Raw genomic sequence first — 19,327 nt, 5'->3', positions numbered from 1 at the left:
CTTGAGGGGGAAAAGTCAGCCTGGAAATGTGAAGTCAGGGAATTCCCTAGTAGAAAACATTTCCATAAAGCACCCCGAAATGACTTGATGCAAACACCACACCTAGTGGTGCCACCGGAATAAGCATCATATTGCTTCAAGTTGTTTTTAACTAGGCTTATTAAGGGACTTCGTTCTCATGGTGAAATCTAATTTGTAATAGATATCAACTAGGAAATGATATTTGCACTAAAGCCAATGAGGTGGGAATGCATTTATTCTCTAAAGCAATGGTACTCAAAGATGGATAGCATCACTGTCACAAAGCAGTTGTAGGATAGGCTGTGAGTTTTTCATACTAACAGTTAATACCACTGATTTACTTTTTAAAAATAAATTCAAGGTTATCTCTGTGATATCTCTTACTCACCTGGATTCAGACATACTTTCAAAAGAGTATAAGAGAAAAGGTGAAACTATGCATAACTCTGAGGATTGTGTACTTTCACATTAGAGACATTGCTCTAAAATATGAGTCTATGGCTAAAAAATTCACTTGGGAGGCTCAGGGACTTCATTATATGAAACTGTTTCCACAGGAGAAAACAGTAAGTTCAAATTTAATATAACAGAATTGAACCATCATGCCAAAATTATAAGTTTACCTCAATTTTACTATAAATATTAACAGTTAATATTTCTTAGTGAAACTTCCTTAGCTACTTAAGTATTAAGTGTCTACAATACCAAACCCATACAATTTATGGGTTCTTTATTATCAACTTTTTTTTAATCAACTTTTAATCATCAATCAAACATCAACTAATTAGTTTCTGCAGCCTCAAAATATAAAAATATATTTAACGATTGTTGTAAAACTGTAAAGAATTTTACCTTGCCCAAGAGAGATCTGGCCTTAACCCTTGGCTTCTGGAAGGTAATCTCTAAACTTGGAATATAATGCCTAATAAGAGTGTCCTTGGGCTTCCCCCGTGGCACAGTGGTTAAGAATCTGCCTGCCAATGCAGGGGACACGGGTTCGAGCCCTGGTCCGGGAAGATCCCACATGCCGCGGAGCGGCTGGGCCCGTGAGCCATGGCCGCTGGGCCTGTGTGTCCGGAGCCTGTGCTCCGCAGCGGGAAAGGCCACAACAGTGAGAGGCCCGCGTATCGAAAAAAAATAAAAATATTTTTAAAAATTAAAAAATAAAAAAACACCCAGGGCTTCCCTGATGGTGCAGTGGTTGAGAGTCCGCCTGCTGATGCAGGGGACACAGGTTCGTGCCCGGGTCTGGGAAGATCCCACATGCCACGGAGCGGCTGGGTCCGTGAGCCATGGCTGCTGAGGCTGTGCGTCCAGAGCTTGTGCTCCGCAGCGGGAGAGGCCACAACAGTGAGAGGCCCGCGTACCGCAAAAAAAAAAAAAAAAAAAAAAAAACCCAAAAAACAGAAAAACTCCATCAATTCCACGTCCCTCCAACCAAACAATATGCCTTTGCTCTTTGCAGTCAAACTAAGAATTGTCTCTACTCGCCGTATCATTTCTTTACCTCCACTAGCTCCTCCAGCTACACCAATCCAACTTTTGCCCTATCACTTTTGGCAAAACCAACTAAGACCTTCAGGCTGATAAAAGCAAGATATATCCCAGGCTGCTTCTTACTCATCCTCTCATAGCAGGTTTTCACAGGGCTGCTGAGGATTGAGCAGGCTGTGGCCTACACAAAGGTGCCTTACAGAGGAATGAGGTGGGCTGAATGAAAACTTCTTTTTAAAATCCTTACAATAACTTGGGCTCAGATCCTGAGAATTCAAAGCAACCAGATTCTTCCCTTCCTTTGGCTTATAGTATGTTATAGTCTGTATTTCTTGCTGCCTCTCTGGTTCTGCTTTTTCAGGAAACTTTGAAGCCTTGCTCAGCCTCCTCTACCAAATCACTAAATCTTGGAGTTTCTCAAAGCTTGACCACAGGCCCTCTATGCATCTCACTTTGTACTCTCTCCCGCAATCCATGCCGATGGCAGTACTTATCACCTATGTGACATCGACTCCCAAATCCAGGCCTCCATCATAGATGTCCACTCTGAGGTCCAGACCTATATAGCCAACTGTCTAAAAAAACAATCTTAATGTTCTAATGCCTCAAACACAACTGGCTCCTTTCTTCCTGGAACCCCCATTTTAATAAATGGCACCATCATCAGGTATTTTCCAATAAATGGCACTATCTGGCCAGTCAGACACAGTATGTTTCCCACCTCCAATTCTCACCTCTCTCCCACTTCTCCTCCACATGCAACAAAAATAATTCTTATAAAACACAAATCTGCTGTCCTCCCACTGCCCTTTATCATCTTATGTACCTTACTTCCCTTTTCAGCTAACTCTCCACACTCTTGTAATCCTTTTACATTCTATGCCCCATCCATCCCAACCTTTCAGTCACCTTGCTCAGCTCGTCTGCCTGGAACAGCCTTGTCCTCAGCACTCGTGGACCCTAGCTAATTTTTCAATGTCCTTCAAGCTTCAGCTTTCCTTCGCAACGTTTCTGATTCCCCTGAGGGTGACTAGGAGTCCCTGCTATATAAGTGCTTCCAGAGAACCTAATAGTTCCCTTAGCTCTTACACCATTTGAGAAGCTTGTTTAACTGTGTTCTGCCAGGAGACTGTAAATTCCAAAAGGGCAAGAGCCTGTCAGTGTTGCTTATCATTGTACCCCTCGTTGCCTTGATGGCACACAAATTAGTTGTTGACTAAATGACTGCCTATTCTCACAACCGAGGCCTTTCTCTTGACACTGGAATGCAGTCCCCTAACCTAACCCAACACTAATTTTTCTTCAACATTCAACCTAGAACCCATACTCCCTAATCAACAATATTTTTTCTTGGTTATCTTCTACAACAAGAGCAGTAACTAGGAGTAATGACTCCAAAAGGCGAACTAAGTAAGACAGTTCCAACCCTCTAAGGATTTACAATCTAGAAAAAGAAAGAACTGTTAGTATAAGTTCCAATTAGGAGTATAAAATGCTCTGTCCTTTCAGAAAAAAATAAAAATAAAAATCCCATCATTCAGCCCCTTCTTCAAACTCTTACAGCACTCAAAGAGAGAACCACAGTAGCTTGCACTTTAGTAGTTATATACTAGCTTCAATTTGCCCACTAGTTTGAAAAGATGCTAGTATTGAAGGCAGAGGTACTGTATTTTCTAATACCACACACCTTTCGTAGCAAAAGGAAAACAGTATAGTGGTTGCTGCATGGAGGGGGGTGGGGAACTGACTAGAAGATGACCTTGGATCAAAATCCATTGTGATTATTTAAGTAAAAATTTTGTCTTCTAAGGTAAAACTTCATATAACTAAAATATGGTCTATGCATATGATCTTAAGAATAACTTCTCTGAACACAAAAAAGAAGCCAGTAATAGAAAGGGATGGCTTCAGTAATATATTTAAATGATTCTAAATTTTTAAATTCTACTTAATACGCATTTTAAAAGTCTTATTTATTTTTGTGCAAAGGACACTATCAAGTGAAAAGACCACTCATAAAACCAGAGAAAATACTTGCAAATCATATATCTCATAAGAGAAGAGTGTAGTATCCAAAATATACAAAGAACTCCTGTAACTCAACAAAAAGACAAACAATCCGATTTAAAAATGGGCAAAAGACCTGAACTGATAAATCTCTCTGAAGACATACAAATGGCCAATTAACACATGAAAAGTTGCTCAACTTCATTAGTGAATAGGAAAATGCAAGTCAAAACCACAAACAGAAACCACACCCACTAGAATAGCCAAAAAAAAAATTTTAATGGAAAATGTTGTGAGAGGTGGAGAAATTGGAACCCTTGTACATCACTGATAAGAATGTAAAATGGTACAAAGGACTTCAGAAAACAGTTTGGCAGTTCCTCAAAAAGTTAAACATAGAATTACCACATGATCCAGCAAATCCACTCCCAGGTATATGCCCAAAAGAACTGAAAACAAATGTTCAAACAAAAACTTATAGGTGTATGTTCACCACAATACTATTCACAATAGCCAAAAGACAGAAACTCAAATGCCCATCAAAGGATGAATGGATAAACAAAATGTGGTATACAACAGATGATTATGCAGCCGTACCTACTATAACATGGATGACCCCTGAAAATGTTATACTAAGTCAAGGAGGTCTGACACAAAAGGTTACATATGACATGATTCCATTTATATGAAATATCCAGAATAGGCAAATCCACAGAGAAAATAGATTTGTGGTTGCCAGGTGCTGGGAAGAGGGGGAAATGGGGAGTGACCGCTTAATTGATATTGGGTTTCCACTTGGGGTGATAAAAAGTTCTGGAACTAGATTGTGGTCACAGTTGCACATGTTATGAATGTACGTAATATCACCGAATTGTAAAATGGTAAATTTTATGTGTATTTTACAACAATTTTTTAAAACCTTATTTATGACATTCTTGAAAAGACCAAATTATAGGGGAAAAAAGACCAGTGGTTACCTAGGGCTGGGAGAAGTTGACTACAAAAGGGAGCAAGGAAGGGCTTCCCTGGTGGCGCAGTGGTTGAGAGTCCGCCTGCCGATGCAGGGGACACGGGTTCGTGCCCCTATCCCGGAGGATCCCACGTGCCGCGGAGCGGCTGGGCCCGCGAGCCATGGCCGCGGAGCCTGTGTGTCCGGAGCCTGTGCTCCGCAACGGGAGAGGCCACAGCAGTGAGAGGCCCGCGTACAGCAAAAAAAAAAAAAAAAAAAAGGGAGCAAGGAAACGTGGGGTGGGGGAAGCGAAGATATGATGGAACTATTTACAGCTTGATTGTGGTGCTCATGGTTACAATACTATCTGCATTCCTCAAAACTCAAAGAACTCTACAGCATATAAACTAAAACTCAATAAATCTGACATAAAGGAAAGAGTATGTTTCTTTACAGTAAAGGTATAAAAGTAAGTAAAAGAACATTGATTTATTTTTAATAATTCAATATTTCATGTCTTATATTGCCTGCCATCTTTTGTAGCCATTCTCAATGGAAAAGCAAAAATGTAGCACTGGATGATCTCCAATGAAACCAAAGACTGTCAGCGTCTGAATTAATCAGGCATGAGAGCTGGAACTTTAAGCTAGGGAAGGATTAACCTAGCCAAGGTACAGAAAGAAACAAAACAGTGCACTTATACCAGTAAAAGACAACTGTTACCTAGACTAATAGTAAAAAGTTCCAAATTTCTAGCAAGATAGTAATTTTACTCTTTAGCAATACTTGAGAAATGCCTGAGGTAAGTCCTTATAGCACTTTATTTTTTTAAAAAAGAAACACCCTGTAAATTCCTAATATTTTATTGCCTACCCATTTTGATAGCTTTCAAAAAAAATTTAAAGAGTCAAAGCACTGTCGCTGGCAAAATCAGAAAAATCATTGCCTGAGAGAGAGACAGGCAGTCCACTTCTAATTTATTTCACATATTTAAGTATTACGAGGTTCTGTACCTCATCTGGCATAAATTCATTTCTTACTAGGCATTAAGAATATTGACAGTTATTAAAGGTGGTATGCTTTTAATCTCCAATACAGATGTGAATTCAATTTTCAGCATTTAACAAAAAAAACAATTTTGTTAATGCTAAATAATCGTTCACCTGAAGGCTTCCGAATCTAAGGCACCACATTAACTGGACTCACTTTCTTCTGACCTTTATTTTATTTATTTATTTATTTTTTTTTTGCAGTATGCGGGCCTCTCACTGCTGCGGCCTCTCCCGTTGCGGAGCACAGGCTCCGGACACGCAGGCTCAGCGGCCATGGCTCACGGGCCCAGCCGCTCCGCGGCATGTGGGATCTTCCTGGATCTTCCTGGACCGGGGCACGAACCCGTGTCCCCTGCATCGGCAGGCTGACTCTCAACCACTGCGCCACCAGGGAAGCCCTGACCTTCATTTTTAACCCAAGCTAGTTTACAGCCTTAAATAAAATCCTGCTTTAGCTACCATTTGCATTGCTTATCTTCCTCTTTTGTCAGCAAGTCCTGGAAGTACTTTAGAAACATCCCATTCAGCCTGGGAAATTGCCAAGATTGAAAGGAAATCTCTTACTGCATGACCTCCCTAGCAGAGGAAGGACAAAAAGACTGAAAGTCTACCAAGAAACATGTCCCACCTCCTCACCTCCATCCAGACTCTCCAGTTATATGCCAAACATAGCCACTTAGGACAGAGAAGATTAAGAATTACTAAGAGTTAAACACTAAAGAAATCCTAAAACGAAGTCTTGAGACCAGAGGGGGACTCTGATCAAGGATAGGGCAGAGTGTTTTATAATATAGGAAATGTGTGCGACCATCTTTTTAAAAGTCCTGGGGACTTCCCTGATGGTCCAGTGACTAAAGCTCTGCACTCCCAATGCAGGGGGTCAGGGTTCGATCCCTGGTCAGGGAACTAGATTCCACATTCCTCAACTAAGAGTTTGCATGCCGCATCTAAAAGATCCCACACGCTGCAATGAAGATCCCGCCACAACCAAATAAATAAATATTTTTAAAAATAAAAAGCCCTGAAAACTGGGGTGGGGTGGGGCCAAAACAAACAAATAAGTAAATAAAAATCAAAAGTCCTGAAAACAGGCAAATAATGACTGTAGAGTTATTCTGATAAAGTTCCTCTAACTAATAGACTCAAGCATATACCCAAGGGACTAACATGCTTGTGAGATTCTCTAACAATTACATATTTTAAATTTTCCCTTTAAAAATAATCCAAAAAAGCACTGTGGTACAAAAATGTACTGTGTAACAGATAACATCATTACCACTTTTTTTTTTTTACAGGTCAAGAAAAATGATGTGGTTGCCAAAAATCACTTGTAACACATCAAGAAAAAGTAAATACTAGGCAATTTAGACAGGTATTTTTAAAGAAAACTATTACCAAGTTAGGCTCTACTGCCACAATGGTATGGTATACCCTACAAATCCTGGGCAGAGTCAAGGATGTGGGCATCGAAAGAGCAATATTCTAACATGCACCCCTTACCATGTAACACATCTTAAATATAATGGCAAGTATGGAAAAGACACTGAATTTCATATTCCACACATGCTTCTCAACAGAGGAAGACATTACCAGAAATATCTTTACGTCATTCTCAAATCAGACACATGACCCCCAACCCCAACCCTCTTAAACAAATAAATACACCTTAAAGAGAAATCTAAAACACTTTGGTTCTATTTCTAACTTTACCAACATAATTATACGAAGACAGCAAGTGGATTTTTAAATGGACTCTGACTCCTTTCAACATGTCCAGTAACTCCTTTAGGACCTATCTCCTTAGGTATCCTGGGGTAGGAAATACACTATTAAACACCAAACTGGTAAAGAAACATACTACCTGTAATCAGTGGTATCATGGTAAAGTATGTATGGTAAACCCTCCTACTTAAGCACTGGAACCTCTTTTTCAGAGGTGATCTTGAACAGCCATATCCTCCCCTACTTAAACATAAACAAATAAAAATGTCTCATAGATAAATCTCAAAAGACATGGGCTCCTAAATCAAATAGTTGGGAAAGGAAGATACTTTTCACAAAAACCAGATTACTCTTCTAACTGCAGAATTATTTATTAAATGAAGACAGTTTGGGGTAGTTATTGAAACACACTAGTAAGCAGCAATCAAGAGCCAAGAAACAGCGCTCCAACTGTGCTCAGCAGTGGCCAGAAATACACAGAGGTATTTAAAGTATTTAGCTATAAGTTTGAGAAAGCTATGAAACAGTTCAAAATCATCACTTAAGCCACTTTAAATTCAAAAGGCCTATAGAAAGGCCTATACAAACCCTATCTCTTTCTTTTGTTACATTTTACACTAAACACACTTGTATGAGATTCATTTAAGTGGTATAAAATAAGAACTTTACAACGAAAGAGAAAAATCAATGTTTCTAGATATGAAGTTCCTTAGGAGACAGCATTTACCCATTCTGAGTAAATTTATAGTGCTATAATGTAAAATAGTACCAAAATCTCATGAAAGCTTAATACTGTATATACACTACACAACGATACAAAATTTCATTAATTCCTATCTGTTTAGAAGATATATGTGGTTCTTCTTTTTTATGTATTTCAAACTATTACATTGCCAGAGTCTGTCCTTTCCATGATTCCATGATTTCCCTACTCCCTTTAAAACAAACATACATACGTACTAGAGTAGGGGAGAAAACGCAATGCAGCATTCAACTGATGTTCTTATAAGAATCAGTTCTTAAATTCCAACTATATAATGAAAGTTAAGCAAGGTACAAGCTACCTTTTAACCTACCCTGTCTATTTAATTCCATTTGCACCTACCCTACAATAAATGCAGTCAGAAAGATTAGATTATTTTTGCTGTCTCACAATTTCAACTGGTTTCAAGTTCTTAAAGTGTGAATTATAAGACATACAGAAAAAATAATGAAGAATGATACAGACCTACAGTCAAATTCCTCATTGGCCAACTTGAAACAGGATGATAGCCTACTGGAAATTTTCATTCTAGAAGCCTATAAGTAGAAAATGTAAAAAGAAAAGCCACTACTATACTAAGGATAGCAAATGCCATACCTAATAGAAATTTAACAATTATACGAGATTCCAGTCATATATCCTCTAAGACACTTGACATAAATGCCCTTCATGAAACTTTTAGAAGTTACCACACACACATACACACACACACACACTCTAGTACTTAGAGTTCTAGAAGAGAAAAATGAAATTTGAACTAGAGCGTGGGTGCATGTGTGTAGTAAATTCTAACTTTTTGAGGAAGAGATAAAAGAGGGAGGTTCTTTAAAATTCCAAATTTGATTCAGATGTGGCAACATAAATATCATTTGTATAGCATTTTACAGTTTTGAAAGTAATTTCCCAAACTTTATCTTTAACCCTCACAACCCTGCATCTTAGGGAAAGCAAGAATTACCTCCTCAGAGGAACAGCTGGTAATGTCAGTACAAAAGACCTCTGTCTTCCCATTCTTAGTCCATTGCTATTTTCATGACACTAGCTTCTCCTAAGACAACTATTTGTAAAGGATCAAAACTAAAAATGCACACATTCTTAAAAATAAATGTACCTTAGAGAAGAATCTAAAACACTCTGGTTCTACTTCTAACGTCTCCAGTGTAATTATACTAAGACAACAAGTGGATTTTTAAATGGACTAAAAGAGCGGGGAGAAGAGCACTGCCGTGTAATTTTCACACCTTCAACAAGATTACAATAAAAACACAGGGAATACTGGCATTATAGTAACTATACAAGACAGGCCACTTTCATTAAATAAAAGGCTGCTTTTACAAAACTTTGTCTTAGAGTCAGTTAATTGATTACCACCTCCCCAATACACTTTTATTAAGCGTAAGTTCATCTTTAGTTTCAGTATTTTCAAAAAAGGAACAAGATACCACATATGAAAATTACATCAATATTTCAAATAATGACAATTAATCATTTATAACAGAATTCTAACTCAAGTCCTTCAAAAACAATACAAACTGTACCTCAAGGTAGATTCCTCTAAACCAGACTAATGAATAGACACTAAATCTCAAGTTTCATTGTCTTACTTCTGGAAAACCATTTTCATTTTTCTTCACATTTATCAAAAGAATACAAGGACAAGAAGAAAAACAATCAATCTTTTTAGGAAAGAAAATCCAGGATGTTTTCTTTCCAATTAAATATGCTAATGAATATTCATCTGTATAATACTACGTGATACTGGTGATCATCTTTGGATCTTTTTAATCATCACATCAGAAGAGAGTCCCATTCTATAGAGAACAGACAAAAAGTCCGACATTTTTCCTCAAATTAATAGATTTTTCTGCCTAATTTCTGGCAAACTGCAGGAAGTCAACATACACTCTGTCATTAGGGCAATGAGTCTGAATTTCCAGTGTCAGAATCAAAGCAAAGAGACTGGAAATAAAGTGATATATTTCAGACAAGGATTCCAGGGTTCATATTACTAGGAATATAAACTAGGGAGACCCTTAAGAGGCAGGATAGCAAGAGTCATGGGTTGCTTCAAAGAACTAAATATTCCAAGATGAAAGTTAAAATTTCAAACACACACACTGACACACACACACCATATACACACATCTTTTTAAACCAGAATATTAAAATGCTAAAGAGGAAACAGTAAAGATAATTTTTCAATTAAATTTAAATAAGAGGGAAAATTTTAATTCAAAGAACTTCAGTAAAAAACAAGATTGTTACCAATGCTGTCATATACAGAGGAAAAACTAATACATGTCACTATATAGTCCAAGACATGCTTATTAGTGAAGGCTTTTGCCTAATCAGCAGAAAAGGTATTAATATATTAGATGCCACCCAAAAATAAAAATCTAGTAAATACTAAGTCCAACAATTTTTTAAAAAAATCTGCAGACATATACATATAATTACCTTAGGCCACTGCAGAGCTTGTAATAATTTTCTTGTGGACCTATAAGAGCACTGCTGAGGTGCTTTATTGATGATAAAAAGGGTAAAGGAAAAAAGTAGTGCCTTTCCTTGTAAACAAAGAAATAGCAGAATTTAGTAAGTTCTATACCAAACAGCAATCTACAATTCTGATACCAGAAACTCCTCTTTTTTTTTAAATTAAGTTATTTTATTTTATTTATTTTTGGCTGCATTGGGGCTTTGTTGCTGCTGTGCACGGGTTTTTGTCTAGTTGCAGCACACGGGACTCTCATTGCGGTGGTTTCTCTTGTTGCGGTGCACTGGCTCTAGGCACCACGGCTTCAGTAGTTGCGGCTCACGAGCTCTAGAGCGCAGGCTCACTAGTTGTGGCACATGGGTTTAGTTGCTCCGCGGTATGTGGGATCTTCCGGGACTGGGCTCGAACCCGTGTCCCCTGCATTGGCAGGTGGATTCTTAACCCACTGCTCCACAAGGGAAGCCAGAAACTCCTCTTTTTTTTGGGGGGGGGGAGGCAGGGGGACTGTGTGGTTTGTAGGATCTTAGTTCCCCCACCAGGGATCGAACCCGGGCCCTGGCAGTGAAAGCGCCAAACCACTGGACCGCCAGGGAATTGCCCAGAAACTCCTCTTTTGAAAAAGATTTTTAAGTAATTAACACAAAAAGTCTGTAACAGGTTTTTAAATAATAAACATGAGATCCTAGACATACTATGAATAGCAACATTAACTTCCTAAGGAATGATTTCTAACAGGAATACAATCTCCTTTTTTCAAAGGGTATGAAGATTAATATGAAAGAAGTAATTCACTATGAAAGAAACCTGTTGATTCTGGAAAATTTGGATTTCAGTCATTCCCGAATCAGCAGGCATACAACTGGCAAGAGGTTTGTTTCCTCAGGCCTTCTAATGGAATGTCAAAAGAGGCTCAACCCACCCAGTGCTTAACTTTTTGGTGATTAGACTGTTTAAATAATGTACAAATAGATACAACAGATATGGGATAAACTGTCAATGTGAAAATTAACTTTATGTGAGCAAAGTATTTCTTCAAGATGGATAAAACCTATGAATCTTAAATGGCCATAGTCTGATCTGGCCACCTCAGTCCACTAGAACATGGTCCCTTTGAACCTGTACAATCACCTTACTTAAGCTGCTGCCTCCGGCTAACCGAGCTGCTGTACAAGGAACAGTTCCTCTCAAAATGCCTCCTACAGTTACAGTGTTCTAAGCCCTGCAGTTAACTCTAAACACAAAAACAAACTTGCAGAATTCCATTTTCATGTATTTACTTGAGAAAGGACACTCAAATTTAGAGTGTTTACTATTTATTGATGCACTGGTAGGGAAGAAGGGATACAGAAGTAAAACCATTATACAAGATGCATGCACACATAAAGGTTATGTCTTACTGGGGAAGAAACTCAGATAGTGAGTGTTATTACAGAAGGCTGGTGCTTCCCACTGAGGGGGTGCATTTAGGCTGAGATAGCATGAAAACACCCAGGTCAAGCACTCTGAGAAGAACAAGCTATGCAGTAGCTACACAGCAAGAACAGGACTTGCAAAGGCCCTTAAGACAGAAATGAGTTTGGGGAGTGCTTTAGGGCAAGTACACAGAACAGTGGAGAAAATGACAGGCTCAGCCTTCAGGGACAAACTAGCTGGGAGAACAAAAAAGGTTGAAGTGATAAGCACAGTTACCTTTCATTGTAGACCTGTACCAAGATTTGGAAAGGATCACAGAGGGCAGAGGTAGGGTAAGGATCTTAAGGGAAGCGCAATATTTAGGTTGGGGAGAGGACGAAAAACAGAGCTACCAACGGTAGGTTCAAGAGGGAAGAGAAAAGTCCGTGAACCTGTAGCTCACAGGAATAAATTTAGCCAACAAACTTAGAAGAGCTCCTCTGTGTTCCAGGACTCAAATGCCTGAAAAGGTTAACAGTGGATCCACCATCTGAAACTGTTTTCACAAGGATCTTCAGATATCCCAAGTCTGTTTATAGCAAAAGAGGAATAACAGAACTATGTTGAAGATGACGAGGTTATCAATCTTCAGAAACCATAAGTTGGTAATAAATCATAAGATAATATTCAAAAATTTCCTGTCTATAATAACTTTTAAGGTAATATCCACATGTACACTCTGCCAGGGTTTTTGGGTTTTTTTTTGGGGGGGTGCAGTGGGAAGGGAAATTATCCAACTGCAAAGTCATTGTGTATCTGTACCTTGATCAGGGTCATGGTTACACAGGTGTATACATTTGTCAAAAATCACTCAACTTAAGACCTATACATGAATAAATTTTATCTCAAAAAAGTAACAAGTTCAAAAAAGAATTCAACTAAGAAAAAGTACAGTCAACTAATACAAGATGGAGCAGAACATAATAAAAACATATACATACACCTGAAACTAATATGTTGTACGTCAATTATACCTCAATTTAAAAAAAAGAAAAAGAAGAACACAAATGTCTCCCTAAAAATTTAATAGGTTACATTCTACGTTAAAAAAAAAGTAATAAGCTGGAATATTTCATACAGGAATTAAACCACAAAATGTCTGCAATCTTCACTGTTAGACCTCTAAACAAGAGGGGATGTGTTTTATTTTCTACTCCCCAAAATAAAATGGATTCTGAGAAAACTTTAAGATAGCCAAAGACAGGTAACCAAAAAACAATATGAAGAGACACCAAACAAATGACAGCTTGTGTGAATCTATAAAGGGAGGTCCACTGAAAGCTGCCTCAGGGATTTATTTTAGGTGATTAGGATTGGGAAAGAAAAGCAAGTAAGCAAGTGCCAAGCAGTGAAAGCAGGAAAGCCTAAATTTAAAAGTTGTGAGAACTCAGTGTTCACAAAAAAAAAAAAAACCATCAACCACACTCCATTTTGTGTATATGATCATCCTATATAATGTAAGTGTCCTAACCTGAATTGAAGTGTGAGCAGATAAAAAGTATCACTTTAGTGATCACCCTCAATCAACGCCAGATAACAAATAAGGGGCTCTTGCTTATGGAAATTCCATATATTGAGCTGAATACTTTTGTCTGAATTTAAACCATGAATTATAAACAGAATATTCAGGTCCTCAACAGTCTCTTGTCTAGACTGTTCCACCTGCCTCCTACTGTGGTTAAACACACACACACACACACACACAACTAATTTTAATCTTCCTCAATTATGCCACTTCCATGCTGGTAAAACTTCAGTAGTTCCCTAAAGTCATACCAAACACACGTCCAGTATGATTCAAGACCTACAATACAGCCCCACTCCAGCTCTTAAGCTTCATCTCTTATTTGTATCACACCTCACAAATACCCCATCCTTCTAACCAAACTGGTAACATTTTACCAAGGACAACTTGCATTTTGCCATTTCCCTGCTTTCTTCTATTTTTTGATCCCCCCCAAATTTAGTGTCAAAATAGAACAGATCAATTTAATGGTCCCACTGCCCCCTACTCAACTGTACAGCTTTCCCTCCTCTGACTCTCCAAGTTTTAAACTGTAAATCACATATAAAAAGAATTTTACCAAGAATTATATCACAATTAATATCCATATACTACTTTACCTTTTACAAAGCCCTTTCTTATCCCCCATACTACCCGATAATCTCCTTAAAGACAGTAGCTCTATTAGTCATAAAAATCCCTATGGCATCACTATTTCCTGAATTAGAATATTTTCATTGAATTAGAATATTTCACAATCTCCTATTATTTAAAAAACCCTTCAGTTATACTCCCAACTTAAAAAGGAACCACAACAGAAGGGAGAAAAGGGTTCAATTTAAAGATAAAATTGCCAAATGTTTCACAAAGAATATATTTTGAAAAAAAATAAACTTTCCCCCCAAATTAAACACCCATACACAATTATCTGTAACTCCTTAATGTACATGAAAATCTGTGGTACAGAACTGGCAACGATTAAATTCTGTTTAACTAAAGCTCTATTTATAGTTATAAAATATGTAACTCCACTTAATTTCACCCTTTATGTATTTCACTATATTATGTACCCATGGACATCAGACAGTACAGACTCATAAAAGGCTGAAGAGACAACTCTAGTTTCAAACATCCAGCTTCTCACAATGTCAGACATACTAGTTTTTGGCTTTTCTATCTTCACAGCCCTCTTCCCCATCTTTTGGTCTGTGACAATGGAGAATGAAGGTATTTGTACTTGTGAGAACTTCAATCTGTCTACGTTTTACCAAAAATAGAAGCTGTCTTTAATATACAGTTTCATCCTTTTAGAACTGTAGAAAGATCTTAACATTGGGCACAGTAAGATATCCAAGATATATCTGTTAAATGAATAAAGTCTTAAGATGCCCAAGTGTGGAAATAAAATTATGTGTTTTCATTTGACAATGCTCCCTCTTGCTTGTTGAACTAATCTATATTTGACTCCAATGTCAAATCAGTCTTGTCATTTTGGAGAATTAAAATGAACAATATAACAAATTACACACTTTTTTGTTTTTTTTTTTTTTGCTTCACCGCCTGGCATGCAGGATCTTCGTTCACCAAACAGGGATCAAACCCACGCTCCCTGCAGTGGAAGCCCAGGAGTCTTAACCACTAGACCACCAGGGAAGTCCCATATACACTTAATTTTAAAACAAATCATTCTGATCTCTATCTTGATTGGTGCACCCAGAAGATTACCCCCCAAAATAAAGTCAAGAAAAGGAGAGACTGGTTACTGCCAATAATAAAACCACTCATTTGTCTAATCATTCTTAAATGTTAATGGAGGGGCTGCGCTGGTGGCGCAGTGGTTAAGAATCCGCCTGCCAATGCAGGGGACATGGGTTTGAGCCCTGGTCCGGGAAGATCCCACATACCGCAGAGCAACTAAGCCCGTGCGCCACAACTACTGAGCCTGCACTCTGGAGCCCGTGAGCCACAACTACTGAGCCCGCGCGCCTAGAGCCTGTGCTGTGCAACAAGAGAAGCCACTGCAATGAGAAGCCGCGCACCGCAACGAAGAGTAGCCCCCGCTCGCCACAACTAGAGAAAGCCCGCGCACAGCAACGAAGACCCAACGCAGTCAAAAATACATAAATAAAATAATTTTTAAAAAAGTTAATGGAGAGTACAGTGAATGAAAACGAAGACTATAATCCAGTGCTATAAAAATACTTTCTGCTAGAGGTATGCTTTTAGCAAAGGTGGGCTTGCTCTGTTGCCACATGACACTAGTCTATTCAGCCACCTGGAACACTTCCTGTCAATATGTGTGAAGTATCAGGTGTGGCCATCATTGACTCAACAGTCGGTTTCCAGACTAACTGACAAACTAACACTAAAAGAAACCAACCAAAAATTGCTTTTTTAAATCCTACTTTTCAAAAAGCCTAAATCTAGTAAAATAGAACCAAAAAAATCAGACAAGGACTGGTACAGAAAAGCAAATAATTTTTGTTTTAAACCAAAATGACTCTGATGAACCATACGGAATCTGCCTGCATTTGAAGATGTTTAGAAAAATAAACCCCCATTTAAGCAAGGGGAAAAATCGAGCTCCATTCTGTCAGCTAACTGGAGTCTGTCACCTTTCTAAAGTGAAGAGGGTACAGAATAACAACCTCAAATTTAACTCATGAAAATTTATGACTTGGCAAACACCTGAAGTTTTTTATTGGCTATTTAACAAAACAACTAGGCAACCGTGCAAAGAAATCAAGTTTTGCTATGGCATATTGTCCATACTTTTCTATTCCCTCCTCTACAAAAAAGTCAAGTATTTCCAACATCCTAATCAACCGTTACTCCGTGTAACCAAGCACATCTCACAGTATCTGTCTACCTAGGCAATAAGTTCTGAGACTTTGTTAAACAGCACCGCTTCCAAGAATGCATACATCCTCCCCCCAACACAGACAAGAAATAAAGTACTTGAAGAAAAACAGACAATACTAATAACCCACGTACATATTCCACAACTATATAAGCCATTCTGCTTCATACCTGTCAAATTAAGCCAGGTGATCTCAACCCATAGCTGCAACTGTGCTACTCCATTTATTTAGAAACACAAGCTACAACTTATTCTTTTCCAGAAGCTGCAGGACTATTTGTGAAGGGCACTTTATTTAGTCCTCTAAAGGGATACTGTGTACATTCTTTTACATATGCTGACCACAGTACTGAAAAATAATGGAAAATCTACTGTCAAAGAGCTCAAATGTCAAATTCAAGTTCATTTATCATTTAATTCATTAGATGCAAAAAAAAATCAAATTTCACACATTTCAATGAACATACAAAAGAATGTCAATTACAGATAAAAATACCAAAACTAGTTAACTGATTTTAAGTAAAGCAGGCATAAACCCTAAGTGGTAAAGGACAAGTAAAACTATGCTTCCAAAACATTTTTTTTAACTACTTATCTCAATTCTAGGCTCAGGCATTAACTTTTAAAATCACCTAGTTACATACACCCGACCTCAACAGACACAGGATTTGGGAAGGCATATTAAACAGAATGAGATGTGTACCACTCATTAGCCAAAAGAGTATTTTGATTTTTCTATCAAGTATTAAAGTGTTACCTTCGAACATCTTACCAAATTATTTCCAAACACTGCTGGAATTACATGAAACCATCAAGAAGCAAAATTCATCCCAACAACGTGTGTTTGTCTAACATTTATTTGGCCAGTTCCTGGACAATCATAAGGCAAATGTGCTTCAAAGTATGAGAGCTCCATGAATCAACTAACCCTAAAATATTATATACGTTTAGGAAGTTCTTCTAGGCACTGGGCTAAGTTCCAAGATAGTCTGAGTATTACAAGCACTTATTCAGTAAGAGAGATAAGAATGAATTAGTCCTAAATTAGGTACAACTGCCCCATGATTAATCAGAAAGACACAAAAATTATTTTTTTTTAAAAAGTCGATGCTCCGCAGGGAGTTTCCTGGTGGCCTAGTGGTTAGGATTCCGTGCTTCCACTACCAAGGCCCAGGTTCCATCCCTGGTTGGGCAACTGAGATCCTGCAATCGGCCCGGGGTGGCCAAAAAGGGGGGGGGGGGGGGGGGACAAAAAACTCGATCCTCCTCATATACTCATTTCCAACTAGGCCCCAAACCTGTCTGAAATCAAATCAAATTCTCTACTCCTCTAAGTAACTGTCCGTACAACTGTCCGTACAAGTGTCCGGGTATGAATTGCTCCCCGCCAGAGTAACTGCCCCTGCACTTGGGGAAAACTTCATTTCCTAGTACCAGGGTCGGTCGGCCCCATTAACACAGTCACAATATAGTCTCATGCTCCACAACTACGCTGTTGTCAGAGTAAGGCCTTAGAGTGCTAGGTTTTGTTTTGTTTTTTTAATATTAACACGTGGGGGATCACAGAAGGGATCCCAGTTAAGGAAATCTTTCACGTGGGGACTCAAAGGGTTAAAGATCAGGGAAGTTAATGGGTAAAAGAGAGGGTCCCGTACTCCCAGGATCCCCCAACTCATATCCTAACTTGAGGGCAAGGTGGCAAGTAAAAAGTGCCCCCACCGCCAGGTCCCCCTTCCTTCACCCAACTCCTAGGCCAGTGCCTTCTCCCAGCGCCCTGGCTCTCGGCTCCAGCCCCCGAGCTGAAATGCAGGGAGAGGGGAGGCATTTAGGCCTCGCCTCCCAGCGGCCTTCCTCCCCCGGCCGGGGCGGGAGGGGACCCAGGAAGCCGCGCCTGGTTCCCCGGGGCGGGGGGTGGGGTGGGGGGAGGAGGGTGGAGAGCCTAGGCCGCGCCTCCCACCCCGGCGGTCCTAGGCCTCGGCCCGCCCGAGGCGGGGCCCGGGGTCGGGTCGGCGGGCTGGGCGCCGGCTCACCCACCTGGGTTGCCAGTCATTCCAGCTCCGCGGGTACTTGGTGCCGCCGCCGCCGCTGCTCAGCCGAGACCCCGGGGCTCTGCGGCTCATTACCTTCCCCGACACGACATGGCCAAGCGCCGCCGCCCGAAGAAGCGCGAGTCGCCGCCCGAACCGGCCGCCGCCGACACTCCGCTCCGGCCCGGGGTTGAAGAGGAAGCCGAGCAGGAGGAGGCGGCGGAGGGCGGGGGAGGCGGACGGCCGTTCCGGGTTCCGCCTGAGCCCGCAGCGCAGGACTGGGAGGCGGGAGCGGCGCGGTGAGAGGGAGGCGGAGGAAGGGGAGGCGACGTCTCTTACAGGGCCGTACGCGGCCCGCGACGCCGGGGCGCAGGAGGAGCAGAACAGCGAGGAGGAGGCGGTGGCGGCGGATCCTCAAGCTCACACAGCCACGGTTACCCAACCTCTCGGCTCCGCCCGCCGCGCCGCCGCTGCCGCACGGCATGCTGGGAGCGAGGGGCGGGGCCGGCGCCCGCCGGGCCAGGGGAGAGGGCGGGGCCGAATCAGAAGGGCGGGGCCTGGGGCGGGGCCGGGCTCAGCGAGCGGACGATCCTCCCGCGCCCTGCGGTAGTCTGCACTCAAAGCGGACCACGCCGAGGTCCGGTCCCGCCGCAGGGGATCACGGGAGAGGGGAATCTCCGCCACCACTCCCACACGCACACCCTCCCACATAAGCCCGGGAAAGCACCTGACCCCCTGAGGGCCGGGCAGTAAGGTGTAAACAAGCATCCAATTAAGAACCTGAGGTGCCCTTGCGGGGGGTGGGGGGGGGGTGCGCGCGCGCGAGTATATACACACACACACACGGAGGCGTGCCTTTAGGGTTCACGTGCTTCCACGTTCCTCACCTTCTACGGTAAAAAGTGGAAATTTAAAAAAAAAAGAGAGAGGGTGGATATCTATTTACCCAGCCTCCACCTGAAATGCCCATGGAGTCCTGACA

The 19,327-nt window shown here is 40.5% G+C and overlaps 1 protein-coding gene across 2 annotated transcripts in view; it reads right to left on the bottom strand.

Moving 5' to 3' along the window:
* Positions 1 to 18,792, bottom strand: part of SMG1 (SMG1 nonsense mediated mRNA decay associated PI3K related kinase) — a 95,999-nt gene extending 77,207 nt beyond the window's left edge. For both annotated transcript variants that reach the window (XM_081255521.1, XM_081255520.1), the window contains exon 1: positions 18,353 to 18,792. Coding sequence is in view for 1 of the 2 variants with exons in the window: in XM_081255520.1 (XP_081111646.1) it covers positions 18,353 to 18,438 (86 nt within the window). In the remaining variant the exon portion in view is untranslated. The remainder of the gene's footprint in view (positions 1 to 18,352) is intronic.
* Between the last annotated feature and the right edge of the window lie 535 nt (positions 18,793 to 19,327).

Source organism: Mesoplodon bidens, assembly GCF_964165515.1.
Source record: "Mesoplodon bidens genome assembly, chromosome: 15".
In the NCBI taxonomy this organism is placed as follows: domain Eukaryota; kingdom Metazoa; phylum Chordata; class Mammalia; order Artiodactyla; family Ziphiidae; genus Mesoplodon; species Mesoplodon bidens.
This window is presented reverse-complemented; position numbering and strand designations above follow the sequence as displayed.